General features: G+C 48.3%; 1 protein-coding gene across 7 annotated transcripts in view; it reads right to left on the bottom strand.

Moving 5' to 3' along the window:
- Nucleotides 1–2,851: 2,851 nt before the first annotated feature.
- Nucleotides 2,852–17,641, bottom strand: part of znf516 (zinc finger protein 516) — a 37,443-nt gene continuing 22,653 nt past the window's right edge. For 6 of the 7 annotated variants that reach the window (XM_034528539.1, XM_034528541.1, XM_034528544.1 and 3 more), the window contains 5 exons: nt 14,547–16,847; nt 10,508–11,869; nt 7,441–7,545; nt 5,590–5,660; nt 3,715–3,894 (listed from right to left, as the gene is read on the bottom strand). In XM_034528539.1, the coding sequence (XP_034384430.1) occupies nt 3,835–3,894; nt 5,590–5,660; nt 7,441–7,545; nt 10,508–11,869; nt 14,547–16,287 (3,339 nt within the window). In that variant the 5' untranslated portion in view covers nt 16,288–16,847 and the 3' untranslated portion in view covers nt 3,715–3,834. Of the gene's footprint in view, nt 3,895–5,589; nt 5,661–7,440; nt 7,546–10,507; nt 11,870–14,546; nt 16,848–17,641 lie in introns of all 7 variants that reach the window. The other variant, XM_034528546.1, reaches the window with a different exon arrangement.

Below are 17,641 nucleotides of genomic sequence, written 5' to 3'. Positions count from 1 at the left end.
CAAACTGCAAATCTGTGTGAAGCTTTTTCATCTAAACTTGGACGTGTTCAGTCACAGTTGCCGAGGTAGATTTTAAACAAACAAGCAAAACCAGATGAAACGCCGACCAACAGGTGCCATTTTGTGTGTGTTTATTGTGGACATGACATTACATCTTTTTTTGAAATGATGTACAAAAGTGTAACAGAACTGAGAATGGCTCAGACGAGGTAGAGCTTTCACATCGGGTTTGCTGGCATGAAAACTACACGGTATAAAAACAAAAACAAGCCAGAAAAATCAAATTCAACAAACGGTCCTGTCTGCCTCTGTCCTCTAATCCTTTTTGAAGTGATAATAAATACAGATATCAACCAAATACATTTGGAATAATAATGTCTTCTAAGGTAAATTAATCATGAAGTTCACAACACATAAAAAAAAAAAAGCAATACGGACACAAATAATACAACTTAAGAGGCAAGATGAAAACCCAACCCGAAAGAAAAGAACAACACCTGCCAGCCCCATCAGGGAGGGCAGCCATGGCCAAGCTACTGAACACATCCTACAGTTTAGCAAAGAGAAAGACAACAACAAAAACTCCTATGAAAAATGAAGCACTTCACCTAGCATCGTCGAAACTTTCAATGAGGATAACAAAGCTAAAAAAATCTGTGCCGCACAGCCGTTTGCCATTACTATCTATGCAATGGAACAAAAAGCCTCTAAACCAGAAATGACATTGAAGTGTGTTAGCTGGCACCATTAAAAAGACACTCTCAAAGAAACCTTAGCTAGAGTTGGACAACATGAGAAGGGTTAAAGCAGTAACATAGTCTAAGTGCACTAGTAATGCCATTTGGTTTCTACCGCTGTATATAAGGGTTTGGTAAGAGTGGATTACAGATAAACAGTTCATATATACACTCACTCCTGCTTCATAGTTTTTCTAAGTCACACTTCGGAGTACAAATTCATAACTGAGGAGTTAATCTTAAAGGGAATTCTGTACAACATTGGTATTAGTACTACCTCGAAGGCTAGAGTATCCGTTTCAAGTATTTTTCACTACCCACGCCTTCAATATACACATGTGTGTATTATTAGGCATATTCAAGCACATGACGTTGTATGCATAACTCAACAAACCCACTGGTATAGCAACCGTTTCATCATCATGGGGGAAAAAAACTGCTGAGGTCTCAAAATAGATGTATGCTCCGTAATCTTGTAACTTGTTTTGAATTTTGGACTTTAAAAATGTCTCCACGTGTTCCACTCTTGCTCTGTAAGTCTCAACTGCCTTGCTTCTTCTTCCTCTTCCCCCCCCACCCCCTCGACGTGTCAAGGCCGATGAGGAGAGAAACCCCGGCTTCACACCAGCCGATGCACTTAAAAACAGGCTTTCATTGCAAAGGAGGTAGAGCGAGGAGTACACAGGAGTCAGCCGACCTCGACACACGTCCGTGTTAAGGCCGTGACGGCTCGTCAATTCATTTAAAGGCTTCAAAGCGTCTCCATCTCGTCCCATCATACCTGAGCTCTCTGATAGCGTGACCTCCTGACCTCCTGGCTGCTCTCTCTCTCTCTCTATCTCTCTGACCACCTTACTCGTTCTTCCCAGAAATGCACATCTTCACGTCGACCGTTGAAGAAATTAGACCGACGGTATGAGACGATGTGCTTAAAACGCTTCGGTCACAAAACCAGCCCCGCGTCTCCGATTGTTTGCTATGTGGGACGTGCATGCTGATGCATAACATGCTGAATTATATTCTGTTAAAAATATGACGTCTTCCAGGTTTAAAGGAAGAGTTTTGGGACATACGCTTACTCATTTTCTTGCTGCGATTGAGATGAGACGATTGATACCGCTCCACTAAATATACAGCAAGCAGCCTGTTAGCTTAGCTTAGCTTAGCTTAGCACGGGGGTTACCAGCTAGCCTGAGCGAACACAACTTCTCACCAGTGTACACGAGTAGAAAACCAAGTGTGTGAAGAAGAAGTTTGTTTTTGAATCGGGCTACATCGACGCTGAGGTATAATTTTCGTCTGACAGGCATTTCACTAGAGAGACTGGGTTGGTTTCGGGTATCAAAGCGTTCGTCACATAGAAACCAACAGGCCAAAGAGTCAGTGTTGCACTTTAGCGATATATGAAATCAAGGTGCATCTTTGCCGGTTAACACTTGCAGTACCATCTTCTCTTTTGCAAGTGCACGAGTATTGGAGTTCAATCTGTGCGATCCGCCGCTGAGCCGGCGCCTCCCCGTCGTCCCCACTGTTCTGAAGTCAGTCAAACTCAAAGTCAGAAGTGTCGGGGTCGGAAACACTCCTTAATGCGATGGAGTTATGGAGGAAAACTGCCTCCACTCAGTCCCTTCCTCTTAAATTGACAATAATTGAATGACCATAAAAATGGTACGCTCATTTATATAGGCTATTAAAAACGCACACTCTTTTTAATGAGCACTAAAGCAGACACCCCCATTAGCGTTCTCTCTCTCTCTCTCTCTTTAATCCTACCTCTCTCCAACTCTCTCTCTGTCCTTCTAATCATCAGCTACACAGCATCAGAGTGGAGGGAAGTGAGTTTAACACATGTGTATATACACACACACACACACACACACACACGCAGACAGATACAAGTCATCTTCTCGAACCCCCGAGGAAAAAAGCACTTGCAACGCGTCAATTGTCTGTTGAGGAATTGCAGAGCATCTTCTCTCTCATCTCTTATAATAATTAATAATGTATCCTTTATTGATCCCCGTGGGGAAATTCTTCTCTGCATTTTGACCCATCCTCAGTTATTAAGGAGCAGTGGGGCTGCAGTGAAGCGCCCGGGGGAGCAACTGGGGGTGGGGGGGGTTCAGTGTCTTGCTCAAGGACACTTCGACATGCAACTAAATGGGGAGAGCGGGGATCGAACCGAGGACCTTGTGGTTACGGGACGACCGCTCTCCCCCGTGTGCGACAGCCGACCCCTTGACGATTGGTGTCCTGAGGAATGCACAAACTCTTTATACAATAAAGCTTTAAAAAAAAAAAAAAGAAAAAGAAAATGGGAGGCAACTACAGCAGCCATGCAATGCAACAGTCCTTGATTAAAAACGCTAAGCAGTTGCATTCAAGTACAGTTCGTCTTTGCAGCCGCACGAGGCAACTTCCCGTGTCGGTACCTCCGAAATGGCAGCAAGAGGTAACTCTTTGAATTTTGAGGGCTTCTGTCTTCAGAAATCCTTTAAGGTCATTTGTAAACACACAATCTGCTTAATTTGATGCCAGCCTTCAAACTAAAGAAGCAAAAGATCAATCAGCTTTTCGAGACACTTTAAATCTCACTCTTCACCTGTGTGCACACCCGACACCTACGTTTATTTACCGTTAGTAAATAAGACACTCCTCTCTGCCCTGCATTGTGATTTTTAAAATTGCCTATAGAACTGCTTTGCTTGTTAAAAAGAAAAAAATCCCTTCATTGTAGAAAATTCTTCAAAGGGCTTTAAAGGATGACGGGTGGAGAGGAGAGGCTCAAAAAAAAAGAGTCTATCGTGAGTCTTGGGTCCTACTTCCAGTCCTCTGATTTTTTTGGGGGGGAATGGGCGATGATGTTTTTCCAGGATGTGCGATCCCCTAAATAGTCTGTTCCCAAGTCCGGATCCCGGTCTATCAAATGGTCTCTACCGCTGCTGTTGTTGTTGTTGTTGTTGTTGTTGTTGTTGTGGCATTGGTGGGTGTTTGGCAGCCAGCGGTTCTTCCTCCTGTTGGCTCAGTAGCCAGCTCCTTGTGTCTGGGTACCGGCTGTTGTCAAAAGGCATATGGTGGACACTCTGGACGTGCGTCTTTAGGTTCCCTTTCTGAGATGCTCGGTATGGGCAGAGCTGGCAGCAGAATGGCCTTTCCCCTGAGGAACACACACACACACACACACACACACACACGGTAAGTGCAAAGGTCAGGTGGAGGCCTGGAGAGGGCGTCACACACGGGTCAAGGCTTTTTAGAGGGTTGTGAATGTACAGGGGGGTTTAGCGAGACGGATGAGAATCAAAAGGATGCAGAAAGTAGCAAACAGACAAACAGACACATGGCAGCATTCAAGTAGAAATGGGGGAATATTATGCAGGTCGAGAGCAGCGTTCGCGTTTCATTTTTTACACCTGATTTCACTTAAAAAGGTAACTACGCTGACCCAGATGGACAAACTATTTCTTTCTCGTCCGTGCCATCTGGAGAAGTGCGCCACGCGTCCGCCGTCTGAACAGTCCTAATTTCGTCTCTGTGTATTTATCTCAATCACCCGGACCACCCAATGGCCCCCACACACACTTCCACACACTCTTCCACACACACACACACCCGTACCCTCTCTTCTAATTAGACTGACCTACAACGGCACAGACACACCTCTGCATTTTTTTAAGAAATTAGAAAAGAAAAAAACTCACACACCTGAACAAAACAAATGAGATTGCCATTTAATTGCACCTAATTATCATTTTGATAAATGGAAGAGTATCAAAGCCGGAAAACGAATGACTCCCCGTGCCCCTCCCACACCCTTCTTCCCTGAAGAAGGAACAGGGAAGTGTAGCTGTTATCATACATCATCAAAAACACAGCGGAGAGAAAGAAGAGGAGGGGGTCGGCGGGGTAGAGGGAGGGGGGGGGAGAGATAAAAAAAACAACAACAAAAAAAGGTATAATTAATCACACAAAATTCCCAAAAAGGAAAGAATAAAAAAAAAAAGAAGACAAAAAAAGCTGGAGAGACGGGCGAGGGTGGAGGGCGAGACGTGAGGAGAAAGCGAGAACCTCCACGACGTCGTCCTGCGAGGGGAACGTCGCTGACGGGACCGCCGCGCTGCATTATAATAAAGGTTATCGGCACCGTAAAGCAGCGTCAACACTCCATCTAATTGGACCCCTCCGCCGCGCCCGCTCCCATCATTCATCGCGTGCGGTAAATCTGAGTCCTGTGTGTGTGTGTGTGTGTGTGTGTGTGTGTGATTAATTAAGATGGAGGCGCTGCTCGTGGAACCCGGCTCCCTCCGAATGTCAGAGCAGAACGGATTTACTCGTCTGCTCCTCCTCCGTCTCAATGAGTGACTCTAACAACTCTTTAAAGACATTAAAAGAAACTACGGGGACTAAGTTTCTTCTAAGTTTCTTCCATTTTTTAACCCATTTTCACGTCTAGCTTTTAGGTGACATTTACAAGCATGTGATAACTTTTTCCTCACCTACTAAAATAACCGGTAACCCTTCAAATGTAATTATGACCACAAAAAAAAAAAAAAATATATATATAAATTATTTTTTATAATGAGACTTCTGGTGTGTGTACACTGGATACACGCAATCAATGTCAGGTGTGATCCAGCAGCATATGAGCCAGGTGCAGAGAGTGCCACATGTGGAAAAAAAACACTCACAAAAGGGATGGTGTGTGTGTGTGTGTGTGTGTGTGTGTGTGTGGGGGGGGGGGGGGGGGGGGGGGGGGTATTGACACAGACACACATGCGGAGGTGAGACACGTAGAACACGACACGTGCAGAAGCGGTGAGGGAGCCCAGTGGTTAGCCATCGTGCCACATACTTGTTTGGGAGCCTCAGAAGCGGTGGTGTGAGCGTCAGTACCTCTGTGGAGTCCGTTAAAATCAAACCCAACTGTCGGGGGGAGAAGGAGGAAGGGGAGGGGGGTGGGGGGAGAGGAAGGGGAGTAGGGCATTCGGTTAAAAGCTCTACCACATCCACACAAGCATTTGTCTTTTCTCCTTGCACCACCACCACCACCGCGACCCGCACGCGCTAGCGTTTGCCACCAGCGCCCTCGCTAATAGAGGGGAGCTGGCAGTGATGATGTTGATGATGATGATGATGATGGTGATGGCGGTGATGGTGATGGAACCTGGTGGAGGCAAGTCAGTGATTTAATATGACGCATGTTAATCGAGGCCTCGGGGTGGCTGGCCTTTTCTGCGTGTGCACGTCCGCGCTGAAGACAACCGTCGGTGACAACATTAATTACAGCCTCTGCGAGTGTTTACGGACCCTTTGCATGGGCCTGTGTGTGTGTGTGTGTGTGTGTGTGTGTGTGTTTAGAGCAGGGCTTGGGGGGAAGCTGAGCGCTGCATCACTTACCATTTGGCCTCTGTCACTTAGAATCACTGGCTGTGCCACATATCATTCACACTCTCTATAAAGAAGCTACTTATCTCATTGTCTACTCTGATCACTGCCGGGCCCGGTTGATGGACATGACAGCACGGGAGGAGGAGGAGGAGGAGGAGGAGGAAGGCAGACAAATAGGAGAGGAGACAAAAGCGAGAAGGACAGGCGAGAGGAGAAAAGGTGAGATGAGAAGAAAGATTTGAGGGAAAAAGGGGGGATGGAAAGGAGAGACTGTATTAGGTGTGTAGAGAAGAGCAGGTGAGATGAGGCAGAAGAGGAAATAACTGGAGAGTAGAAGGAATGACGGGAAACAGAAGAGGGAGAGGAGAAAAGAAAAAGTCTGACACACACGAAAGAAAGAAAGAAAGGAAGAGGAAGAGGACAGGAGGAACGGGGAGATGAGAGGAAACAAGGAGATGGAAGGAGAAGGAACGAGGACAGGAGACAAGTGAGATGCCAGGAAGGAAGGCGGAAGGGAAGAAGTGAGACTAGAGGAAACAAGGAAGAGGAGAGGAGATTAAAGTAAACAGGAAATGGAGAAAGGGGAGGAAAAGGCAGGATGTCTAAACCGAGGTGTTTAGTGAATTGTGTCGGGGTGCATGCAAATGGTATTCATAAGGTTGGCGTGGACAAATGCTGTTATGCTTCATTAGAATGCGCAGATCCATCTCTCTAATTGACATGTGATTAATAATGTATACAATTTGTCACAGGTCAGTATCCGGAGCAAATCACGTTTCACTTTTTAAAAAAATAGAGACAGCTGCCCGGCCCAGGGCGGGGAGGGACTCGCGGACCGCCTGTCACACTCCGCTGAACAAAAAATATCTGCTTTTGATTTATTTTCTGGAGAATGCAGGGACGTATGGAGAGTCGGGGCGATGAGATATGAGAATGCGAATACCCATGCATATATATATATATTCTCTGGACTTCATGTGAGCGTTTGTGGGTGAATAAATAAATGCGACAGGGAGGGGGGGGAGGGGGTGATGCACGTGCACAGGTGGCACGGGAATGAGTGGCTATTGAAAGGAGTGGCCGGAAAAAATGGGAACATCCAGTAATACGTGAATAATAGTGGCAGACTTTTGGATTATTCTACACGTATATATTGACATTGAATACGGATGTTTCAAGGAACAATGAAGGCCAAAGTCAACAAAGGGTTTAAAGTTGTGTTTACATCATTCCATCGAGCTGGAGGTGCGCGTACGTATGCGATCTGTGTGTGTGTGCGTGTGTGTGTGTGTGTCCGTCTTGTGGCTGCATTTACCTGTGTGGGATCTCATGTGCGTGCGCAGGTGGCTGGGCTGACTGAAACTCTTCCCGCACTCATGGCAGAAATACTGCCCATGCCGCATCAGAGACTTCAGCATCCCTGATCACACACACACACACACACACACACAGAGAGAGACGTACGATTAAACAAAGTACCGCAGAGTAAATTGTAGTCCAATCACAGGTTCAATATAAAGTGGTCAAAACAGGTGGGATATATATAGATCAAATGATATACAGCTGTATTTTCAGTCAACTTTTATTTTGTTCTACCATTTCATGAGAGTTTCATAATTCTGAACATGAGAATGGCATCCTGTATAGTGTGTGATGCCCTAAAAATCCTCTATTTTTTATTCCATAATGAAGAAAAAAAAAGAAAAGTAACGCTCAACTTTCTGCAAACGATACCACGATGCAATGTCGCATTTTATAGATGCTAATATTACTTGTTATTGTGTTTCGTATTGTTTTTTTTCCTTTCTTTTGGCATTATATTTTGTGCGTGCTTATGAATTGCTGTGGGATATTTCACGTGTGTCTTTTGACTCGAGAGGAGCGGTGGGGGAAAAGGTGGACACCAAGCAACAGTGTATTCCGAGGGCGGAAGACACATTTTCAGATTGAAAAGGTCAGAAATGGGCAGAAAGTGAGTGGGCGTACGTGCACGCCGAGAGCCCGGCTGTAGCGGTGGAGGTGGGTAGTAGTCAGTAGTGGACTCGCACACGCAGGCATCATTAGTATGTCTAATGTGTCATTATGAGCGGCCAGCTCCAGGGGCTGGACTGCAGCTGTCACACAGCATCATCTCACAGGCTGACAGCCAGACACACACACACACACCGCATAAATTACAGGCAATTAAAACGCCCCGGCTGTGATGTGCCCGCTCCGCTGCCCGTGTGTCACATGTCAGGTGTGTGTGTGTGTGTTTTTAAGAGTTGTATATGTGTGCGCTTGGTCCAAGAGAGGAAAGTGAGGCATAGTCTGGCTACACACAAACACACACACACACGCACACACTCACAATTTACATGTCAATGGCCTTAAATGGCAAAAGAAACTTGTTGAATTTGGATGACTTCACGTCCTGTCACCTGACGACGTGTAAATGGAAAGTCGGCCTCCTCGTAGAGGTGGGGAAGAGATGACATCGTTGTTAGATTTGCTTTACTTTCTTGGCTCCGTCGGTATTTACCGTCCAGTATTCTTCTTTTATATCAAGTCATTCCCCCTGAGATGATATTAAAACCTCCTCAAATGAACTGTGTACCACCCAAGATCACAATTATGTTAATTCCAGGTAACCAAATACATGTTTTTATGGAGCTAGAATAATACATTAGCGGGCCCGATATTAGCTTATTGAAGAGGTCATTTAGAAAAAGCCATTCAGCAAATAAACCTGTTGTTATAGATAGTTGGATCCACTTCATGTCATTGTGGCCACTACCGATACACGCGCTCGTGCACAAAAACACCGCACGTGTACACGTGCACGTGCACCTGTGACCTCTCCTGTGACCTCTCCTGCTGACAGATAACAGGCCTCGGGGGTTCGGTGGAGCTTTTTTTCGGCGAGGGGGATTCCTACTGCACGGACCCCCGGCATCAACACCCATAGCATCAACGGCGGCCATATACCTGGGCGGTGCCCAATAGTCGTGCGTATGTTTGTGTGTGTGTGTGTGTGTGTGTGTGTGTGTGTGTGTGCGAAACAATGCCGGGGATCAGAGGGACAAAGCAGGACGGGGAGGCGGAGGAGGTGACAGAGAGTGTCTCTGGCAGCCCGGCTGCCGGCCTCTGGATACTCTACTTCTACTCCGGGGCCGCCAGCCCTTCTCACTGATGCACTAATGAAAGACAAGACAGAGCTGGACGGAAAACACAAGCAGGCGCACACACGCACACACATACACACTCATACACATAAAACAGGGAGAAACGGGAGAAAGACTCAGTTGCTCAAAAAAGGTCACTTTATAGCATGTGACTCAAAGGGCTAAGGCGGATCGTGACGATATGCGCCTGGACGGGTGACAGCGATGTCACGCGTCTGCTCTGGGGCTGTTGTCTTTGACCTCTGGCTCCATACAGCCCCACTTGACCTTAGAGACACAACCGAAAATGGGCAAATAATACGCGTGTTCGGTAATGACCATTTCCAAAGCAGCTGGTGGGGTAATTATTCTGTCTCATCTCTCTCTCTCTCTCTCTTTGCCTCTTATTTTTTTTTTTTCCCTCGCTCTCTCGCTTTTTTCCGCCTCCCTCCGTTCGCATCTGTGCGAGTGCTCTCGTCAGGCAGAGCCGTGACCTAAACAGTTTGTGACAGCTTTCTGGGAGAGTGGAGCTGGAGACTAGGCATGCCTCGCAGACCTGAGAGCAGCAAAGGTTCTCTCACGTCTCTCACATGAAAGAAGAAAAAAAAACACACACTCACAAACACTCATTTTGCATCTAAAGGCCCAAGCACATATGGCCACACATGCACGGACACACACGCTGCCCCAGATACATCATGTCTCACAAACATGCAAACGCACACAGGTTGTGTGTGTGTGTGTGTGTGTGTGTGTGTGTGTGCCCATTTAATGGATCGCCTCTCTTCATTATTCAGAAGCTTGTCGGAATCGAGCGCCGCATGTGTCTGTCAATCACTTCCTGCCAGATGGCGAGTTAGTGTGAGCGAGTGAGTCGGCATGTGTCGGGGAGGATAAATACACATATGATTGAATGCGGCTCGTGCGTTGGGTTTGGATCCTCTACTGCGGGTGTCCTCGCCTGGTTGGGCCTGTCGAGTTCAGGCGATTCTACTCATGACAGCTCAAAACAAAACGCTAAGTCACTGGAAAAGTCTCCTCAACTCCTGACATTTGGCATTTTCTCCAACGCAGACATCCTCTGGGCATTTTGTATGTGAACTGATAACGGGGGGATTTAACTGGACTTTCTCGAATAGAGCCCGTTTCGAACGAAGGTATTGCAAAGACTTAAAAGAAAACACACACACAACCTCAATAAATCAACAAATTCAACAATAATGTTCAATTTCTCCCTACCAGTGGGATCCATCAGTGCATTGGCTGCACCCCAGCGGTGGTACAGGGCAGCCAGCTCATGGGGGTTGTAGTTTTTGAGGAAGCCGAGGATGTCCGTTGGCATCTCTGTTGTCTCTGCGATTGGCTCCTGCTTCACTTCTCCACGAGCCTCTGAAGGCAAAGGCGTAGAGGAGGAGGAGGAGGAGGAGGAGGAAGTAGAAGAAGAATTCAGCAGGGTAACTCCATGTACCTGGGAGGCTCTGGAGCTGTGGGCGATGGTGCTGGGCCTCGTCGCGTTAGCCCGGCCTTGGCCGTGGGAGTTGGGAAGCGGCTGATGAGGGGAACCCCTCGCTCGGCTGTACTCGGCGAGGCCATGTTTGCTGGACAGCATGAAGCCGAGGCCCTCTTGGGGCATCAAGTAGCGGTCAGCAATCCGGGACGCGGTAGCAGAGCTGGGGCTCGGGGCCGACGAACGGGAGAGGGCACCAGTGCTCTTCTCCATGGAGCTGGAGGAAGAGGATGAGCCTCCCCGAGGGTACATATCCACTTTGGGTCTGAAGCGAGACTGATGACTCTGGTCCTCCATGTGTCTGACGGTGCTGCTGCTGCTGCTGCTGCTGCTGCCTGGCCGGACTGGGACTCTCCCAGCTTGGGTGGATGAGGAGCCCTTGGAGAGCGAGGAGGAAGGGGTAGAGGAGGAGGAGGAGGAGGAGGAGGAGGAGGAGGAGGATGAGGATGATGGCATGGCTGGCTGACTGGCTGGCCTGCTCTTCTTCAGAACCTCACTGGAGTAGGTTGGGGGCTGGGTACGCTGGGCACGCATCAGTGGAGGCAGCGGGGGGCATTCCTTCCCCTCCAGGACCGGCGGGGGACCAGTGCGTCTCCTGGGGGATAACAAGTTGTCTCTGGAGCCCTTTGAGCCGTTTTTCAGGGCCCATTTAGGGGCCAGATTGGAGCTGCTGCTGTTGATGCGGTGAGCCACAGTCTGGTGCATCCAGAGCACCTCTGGGTAGCGGGTGGAGTGGGAGCAGAAGGAGCACTTGTGGCTTGGGAGGCTCTTCCTGTCCTGGGTTAGGGAGGCTACGCCCCTGCAGCCCTCAGCCCTCACACATAGATCCACGGGGGTCAGGCCGGGATTGAGCGGGGAGGATCGAGCCGAGAGGTAAGCAGGGGGGGACGCCGAGTTGCTCAACCCCTGTAGAAGAGCTCTCTTCAGCTTGGGATAACCACTCGGGGTGCCTCTGTCCGAGCTGGAGCTGGGGCTGGGAATGGGGCTGGGTCTGTCTCTGGGAGCAGCCGGGTGTTGCACACGAACATGAGTCAAGTAGGACTGCAACTCTGAGGTGACAAAGTCACAAAGGCTGCAGATGTAAGGCTTCTCATCTGTGGGGAGAAAGGAAAGACAACAGACAGGTCAATGACTGCGAAGGAATTGACCTTGAATTGACATTATGCTCTTCTCTCTACTGCCAGCTATAAATCAGAGTTCATTACGACAGCTGATTGGGCCACATTCATATTGTTCCATCCAGATGTAGGTTTGCTGAACAGCCACCAGGCTGCAGTATTGGACAGTATTTCCATATATCTCCTCCTTTCATTTTACATGTCAACGTATCCTGAAATAAAACTATTACTTCTACTTTTACAAGCACAATACACATATCAACAGAAGAATAAACAATGGAGAATTACATCCATCATCATCAGATATTGTTTCAAGGATTTGATATTTGTGCAGCGATTCATATCGACGCTGTAATAGTCTCAGAGAGTTGTCGATTGGTAATGTGTCATGGTCCAGATGGTGTGAGACAATTACCATTAATAAATAATAATATTAAACGGCGCAGTAGAGTTGAATCAACACAGTTGGTCAAATTAAACAATCGGGGTGCTATGAATCTCACTGAGTTGGTTTAATCCTTGTAAAGAATTCATTGTTGTACTAATATTGCTTCCTGATTCCTGAAGTGCAGCTCTATGGATTCCCCACAAGGTGGCGACTGTGATCCATCTTTCTTTACAAGTGAATTTGACTGTTGTCAAATGAAGATAAGAGATAAGAGAATAAAGATACAAATACAAATAGGTATTACGGTAGTAGGATAAGTATTAAAGCATTGAATGTTAAAGGTTATTAAATTTAAAGTAATGTAAAACGAATGAAAATCCTTTAAGCATAAAATCTGAGGTGCTGAACATAAACCCTCAAGCCTGGGTCATTATATCTATCACATACACGTACGTATGGCATCACGCTACTCCCCTACTACCTTCCTCGTGTTCACAATAACACCAGTAACATGCCATCTGTTTTTCATTCGGCTTCCTGTTGGCAGCACTGGCCCAAACTCTGCCAAGGTGGAGCCGTTTCAGTGGGGAGGCTGGTGTGTGTTTATGAGGCCGATATCGGCCTTTTATTATCCGGTTATTGACATGTTAAAGTCAAAGAATTGGATAACCTGATGATGAACAGCTTAACATATTGTATTGCTCTTCACATCCAAAAGCATCAGTCTGATCCTGAATCAGAACGGATCGGTCTATCGAGTCGGGCCACTTATCATCTACCTCCCCCCCCCCCCCCAAAAAAAAGGTAGAGCTGTGAGGGACATCGGAGTATTCGCAACTACAGAGCGTCCTCTGAGTGTCTCTTGCCCAACCGCCCGCATCCCTCCTCCATCGGGAGGTGACTCTATAAATAACCAATCCCTCAGACGTCGCGCAGCCCGGCTGGCTCAATGGTAAGGAGAGTGGATGAGTGACAGTTGGAGTGTCACAGGAGGTAACCTTAGAGATTAGGAAAGAGTCCGAGGGGGGGGGGGGGGGCAGGGAGGCAGGGAGAGAAAGGATGGACGGGTGGACAGGAGCCGTCTTCTGCACACATAAATACGCTTCGTCAAAAGGAATGCGTCGTCCGATGTATTGCATACATTTGTGTTTCGTGTGTATACGTCGAGCTAAAAAAGATCCCGTGTCCCAAATGCACTTTCTGAAACCAGACACCAGGTTGTGCAATGTGTGGGTTGGGAGAGAGAGCGAATAATATACACAGTATATGAATTATTAGAAGTTAACCACCTCTTTAACCGCTCGCTTTTCAGAACTGTTATTATGCGTCGTAACTAATAATCGGTTGTCATACAATAAACACGTAAAAGAGGACCTGGAAAGCGTAAACGGGAACAAGAAGAGTTTCACGGGCATGAAAAGATGTAAAAAAGGAGAGCATAAGACATATTCTCGCACAGATAAGGGGGTGGGGGGGAGTTTCCTGAGACAGGAAGACCTGAAATAGCACACAGCTCGATCAGGCCTGAAGAAATGTTACTGCTATTTTTGAACGTCTGTACTAACAGGGAGGAATGGAGGCCATCGCCACGATGCTTAGCCATCCACTATCCTCACCTCTCCCGTGAGTCTGGGAGTCGAAAGACAAAAGCCAGAGATCTCTGACGCGCTGCGTACACAGGAATCCTCCCTTTAACAGCTGTGATTATGGGGTTTTTGCCCTTGCATGGGTAGGTTTTCTTTCGCGGTGTTTATTGGTTGTGGAGGTTGGAAAAAAAATAATGATAGGCATTCCAAAACCTTCAGTAAACTGCGGGGTCTTTATTGCTCGCCGTTTGTAAACAGAGATTTCGGTTTACTAAAGTTTATTAACCACATACGATAGCATGACAAAAATGCCAGATGTAATTCTGACGTGTTGCCACACGGTGGCTCCAGCTCCCACTCCGTGGAGTCTGAGGAGCTGAGGAGCTGCACCGACACAAAGCACATTTCATCAACAGATGATTACTACAGAGTGACAGAGGCGGGGGCCTTGAGTGGGAGGCTTGAAAAGGGCGACAGTCATTTCTGCTCATAAAAATGCTCCAGAGAGGCGCTTCTATTAGTGAACTGGTGTGTGAACCATTCATCTGCTTGCATAGCTGGAACATTTTCCTGTTTTAAAACAGTAAATTAAGCCGTAATTCCCAAAATACGGATACCCGCATCAAATTCTTCAGTATTTATTTTATCTTAGATAATCATTTAAAAGTTTTAGACCTACCTGCAATCTCTCCAGAGTTTGCGGTACCCATCTCTGAGGCCTGGTTTCCAAGGGTGGAGGCCGGTGGAGAGTCTCCGTACCCCGGGGTGCTCGGCCGGCTCGGGGAGCCTGAATCTGGATCACTGGTAAAGCCCCATCGGTCGTCTCTTGTAGTTCTTTCCTTGTCTCCTGCCGAAGCCCTACCTCCGTCCTTCCTGTGGACCCGCTGGTGGACGATCATCTGGTGCCGACTGCGGAACACCTTCCCGCACTCGAAGCACTCGTTGGACTTGGAGGAAGACGGCCGCCGGCGGTCCTGGCGAGGCGAAGGCCGGTACTCGGAGTCGCTGAGGCTCTCCGGTGACCGGTCCCCTGAAGAAGCGTGGCTTCCCAAACCGGAGCTGCTGCGTCGGCCCGAGCCGCGTTTCACTTGACCTTGCAGGACATAGCGGCTGCTCTCCTTTTCAAAAACCACCGCAGCTCCGGCGAGGGCCTCCTCCCCCATACTTCCTCCCCCATAGGAGGCTTTGTAACTCGGCTCCACTGGCTCAACAACCCTTCCTTTCGTAGCTAATTGCCAGGCCTGGTAGCTGCAAACTGGATCTAGCTCTGGGATTCTTTGACCGAGCATCTTCTTCTCGCTCTCCTCTTCTTCATTCAAGGTCTTTTCCTCAACAGGCTTGAGGTTTAAGAAGTCAATGAGACGTCTCTTAGCAGCTGGGGAGTCCTCGTCATCACTGCATTGGCTCTGGGATTTCTTGCCATAGCTGAGACTGTGGATTTTCTCATGGGCCCTCAGACTCTCTCTGTTATGGAACAGGTTCCCACATTTGGAACACATTTGATAGGTGGATGCAATAGAGCCAGTGGCAATTTCAGGGTCCTGGGCAACATCGTTGATGGTGGCCGGAAGCTCCGCGGGATCCGCTTTTGACCGTGACCTGGATTTGGTGTTGTGGGTTTTCATGTGCGATTTGAGGAACCAAGCTTCGCGGAACCGCCTGCCGCAAATACGACAGCAGTGGTCCAGGATCCCTGCGTGTTTCTTCATGTGTGACTTAAGAAACCAGGCCTGGCTAAAGACCTGGCCGCAGGTCTCACAGGGGAAGGTCCCGTCGCTCTGGGGTGGGGCGACATCCGGTTCGGGCATGACCTCTTCCTTAGCAGCGGCCTCCTCCTCTGCGTCTGCTGTTATGTGGACCTTTTCAATATGGCTGAGGAGCTGGTCTTCTCGATTGGCCTCGTAGCCGCACAGACGGCAACAGTAAGGCCTCTGGCCGGTAGCAAGCTTCTCTCTTTTCAGGGTCCTCCCAGGCCCTTTCCTCCTACCCTCCTCGCCGCTATCCCCATTGATCATCCGGTTGCAGGCTGAGCTGCTCTTGGTTGGACTCGTGCCTCCGTCGAGGCCCTCTGAAACGCTCATCTCCTCCTCCTCGGCGACGCCCTCCTCGTCCTCGTTGTTGGAGTGGTGGCTCGAGAGCGTGCCCAGTTTGTGGCTGCGGATGTGAACTTTGAGGTTGCCCTTCTGGGAGGCCCTGTGGTCACAGTAGGGGCATTTGTAAGGGCGCGCGCCAGTGTGGCGTCTCATATGCTGCGACAAGGAGCTGAGGAACGGGAAGCTGCGTCCGCAGACGTTGCAGTCGTACGCCCCGGGGATTTTGTCCTCGTCGCCATCGACCTCGTTGTGGACCTGGTCTCCGACAAGCTTCTCCTTCCCTCCCGCCTGGGTCTCCATCACCTCCACGCTCTCTCTGCGATTCATCGTCTGAACCGAAGTACCCCCTTCTACCTGGCTTGTCCCAAGCTCAATAAAACCCCCAAACCTATTGCTATCTGCAGTTGCACATCTAGGGATGTCTGGCGTGCCTTTGTTGGTCAGTTAAAATGCCGTCTGCCTTCAATCATCCAGAAATCAAGCTGCTTACACAGCAGCTCATTTAGCACTCTCCAGTTACTGGATGCACCACCATCTATCCATCTTCTGCTAGCAGTCGGGCTCAAGCTAGCTGTGTGCCACTGGCGCCATAGAAGGCAACGTATGCAGACGTATCATTTATTTAGTCACAGGAAGTCAAATGTTTTTCATCCTAAATGAGTCCCAGGCACATGAATCATGCATGAGATTTTATATTATCTTTGTCTAAATAAAGGGAGTTTTTTTTTCCCCTCAATTCCAGGTCGTCATTGTGCTTCCGAGGGGTCTTTCCATCAGGGTTATTGTCCCACCACGCGCATGTTCTTCTTCTTCTTATCTTCTCGTCATCGTCTTCAGTTGGTGAGCACATTAGCAGCGTCCAGGTCATGTAGCTCCATATCCTTCACCTGAGTAAAGAAAAGAGACAAAGAGCATGTGAGTCAAGTGGAAATTCAAAAGGCACGTCAAGTTAGTCAGCTATGAATTAAAAAGTAGGACCTGGGGTTGGTGATCTTGACAGAGACTGTATATCCTCATAAAGGCAAGAAATAAAATGCAATCCATGATGTCTTCAGAAACATGTACGGGTGTGCTTGTTCGAGTGACACCGCAAACCCCTAACACATAAGCAACTTATTTATAAAAATGGGATTTTATATTCAATTCGTACGCAAAATCCATGAGTTTGATAATCGACTCATTCTCCTTCTTAAACCCCATAAACCTATATTGACTTGCAATGAATTATAAATTGAGGGCAGGTGGGGTATTATCATGTCCACGATGTATCTATGGCTGACACTGTGCACCACCCGGCACGTGTGTGTGTGTGTGTGTGTGTGTGTGTGTGTGTGTGTGTGTGTGTGTGTGTGTGTGTGTGTGTGTGTGTGTGTGTGTGTGTGTGTGTGCATGAGGCGTGCAGGGCTCGGGGGTCTCTGACGCCACACCGTCTGAGTCGACACTTTACACAATCAGCGTGCGTGGGTGGGGGCCGGGGGGTGTGTATGTGTGTGTGTGGGGGGGAGGGGGGGGGGGGGGCATGTTCACATCAGCGGGATCAGCAGTGCCACCATATTCCCTCCCCGCATTGCTGGCCTCGCGCACCCGCCTCAACTGACACGATCACGTGACAGGGATCTTAAGTACACAACAGGAAGTGGCTCTTCAGACGGTTTGCTCTGCTCTATTTCTCAAACTACAG

This window comes from Cyclopterus lumpus, chromosome 25 (assembly GCF_009769545.1).
Source record: "Cyclopterus lumpus isolate fCycLum1 chromosome 25, fCycLum1.pri, whole genome shotgun sequence".
Classification (NCBI taxonomy): Eukaryota; Metazoa; Chordata; class Actinopteri; order Perciformes; family Cyclopteridae; genus Cyclopterus; species Cyclopterus lumpus.
Note: the sequence above shows the minus strand (reverse complement) of the source record. Positions and strands in the feature narration are given on the sequence as shown.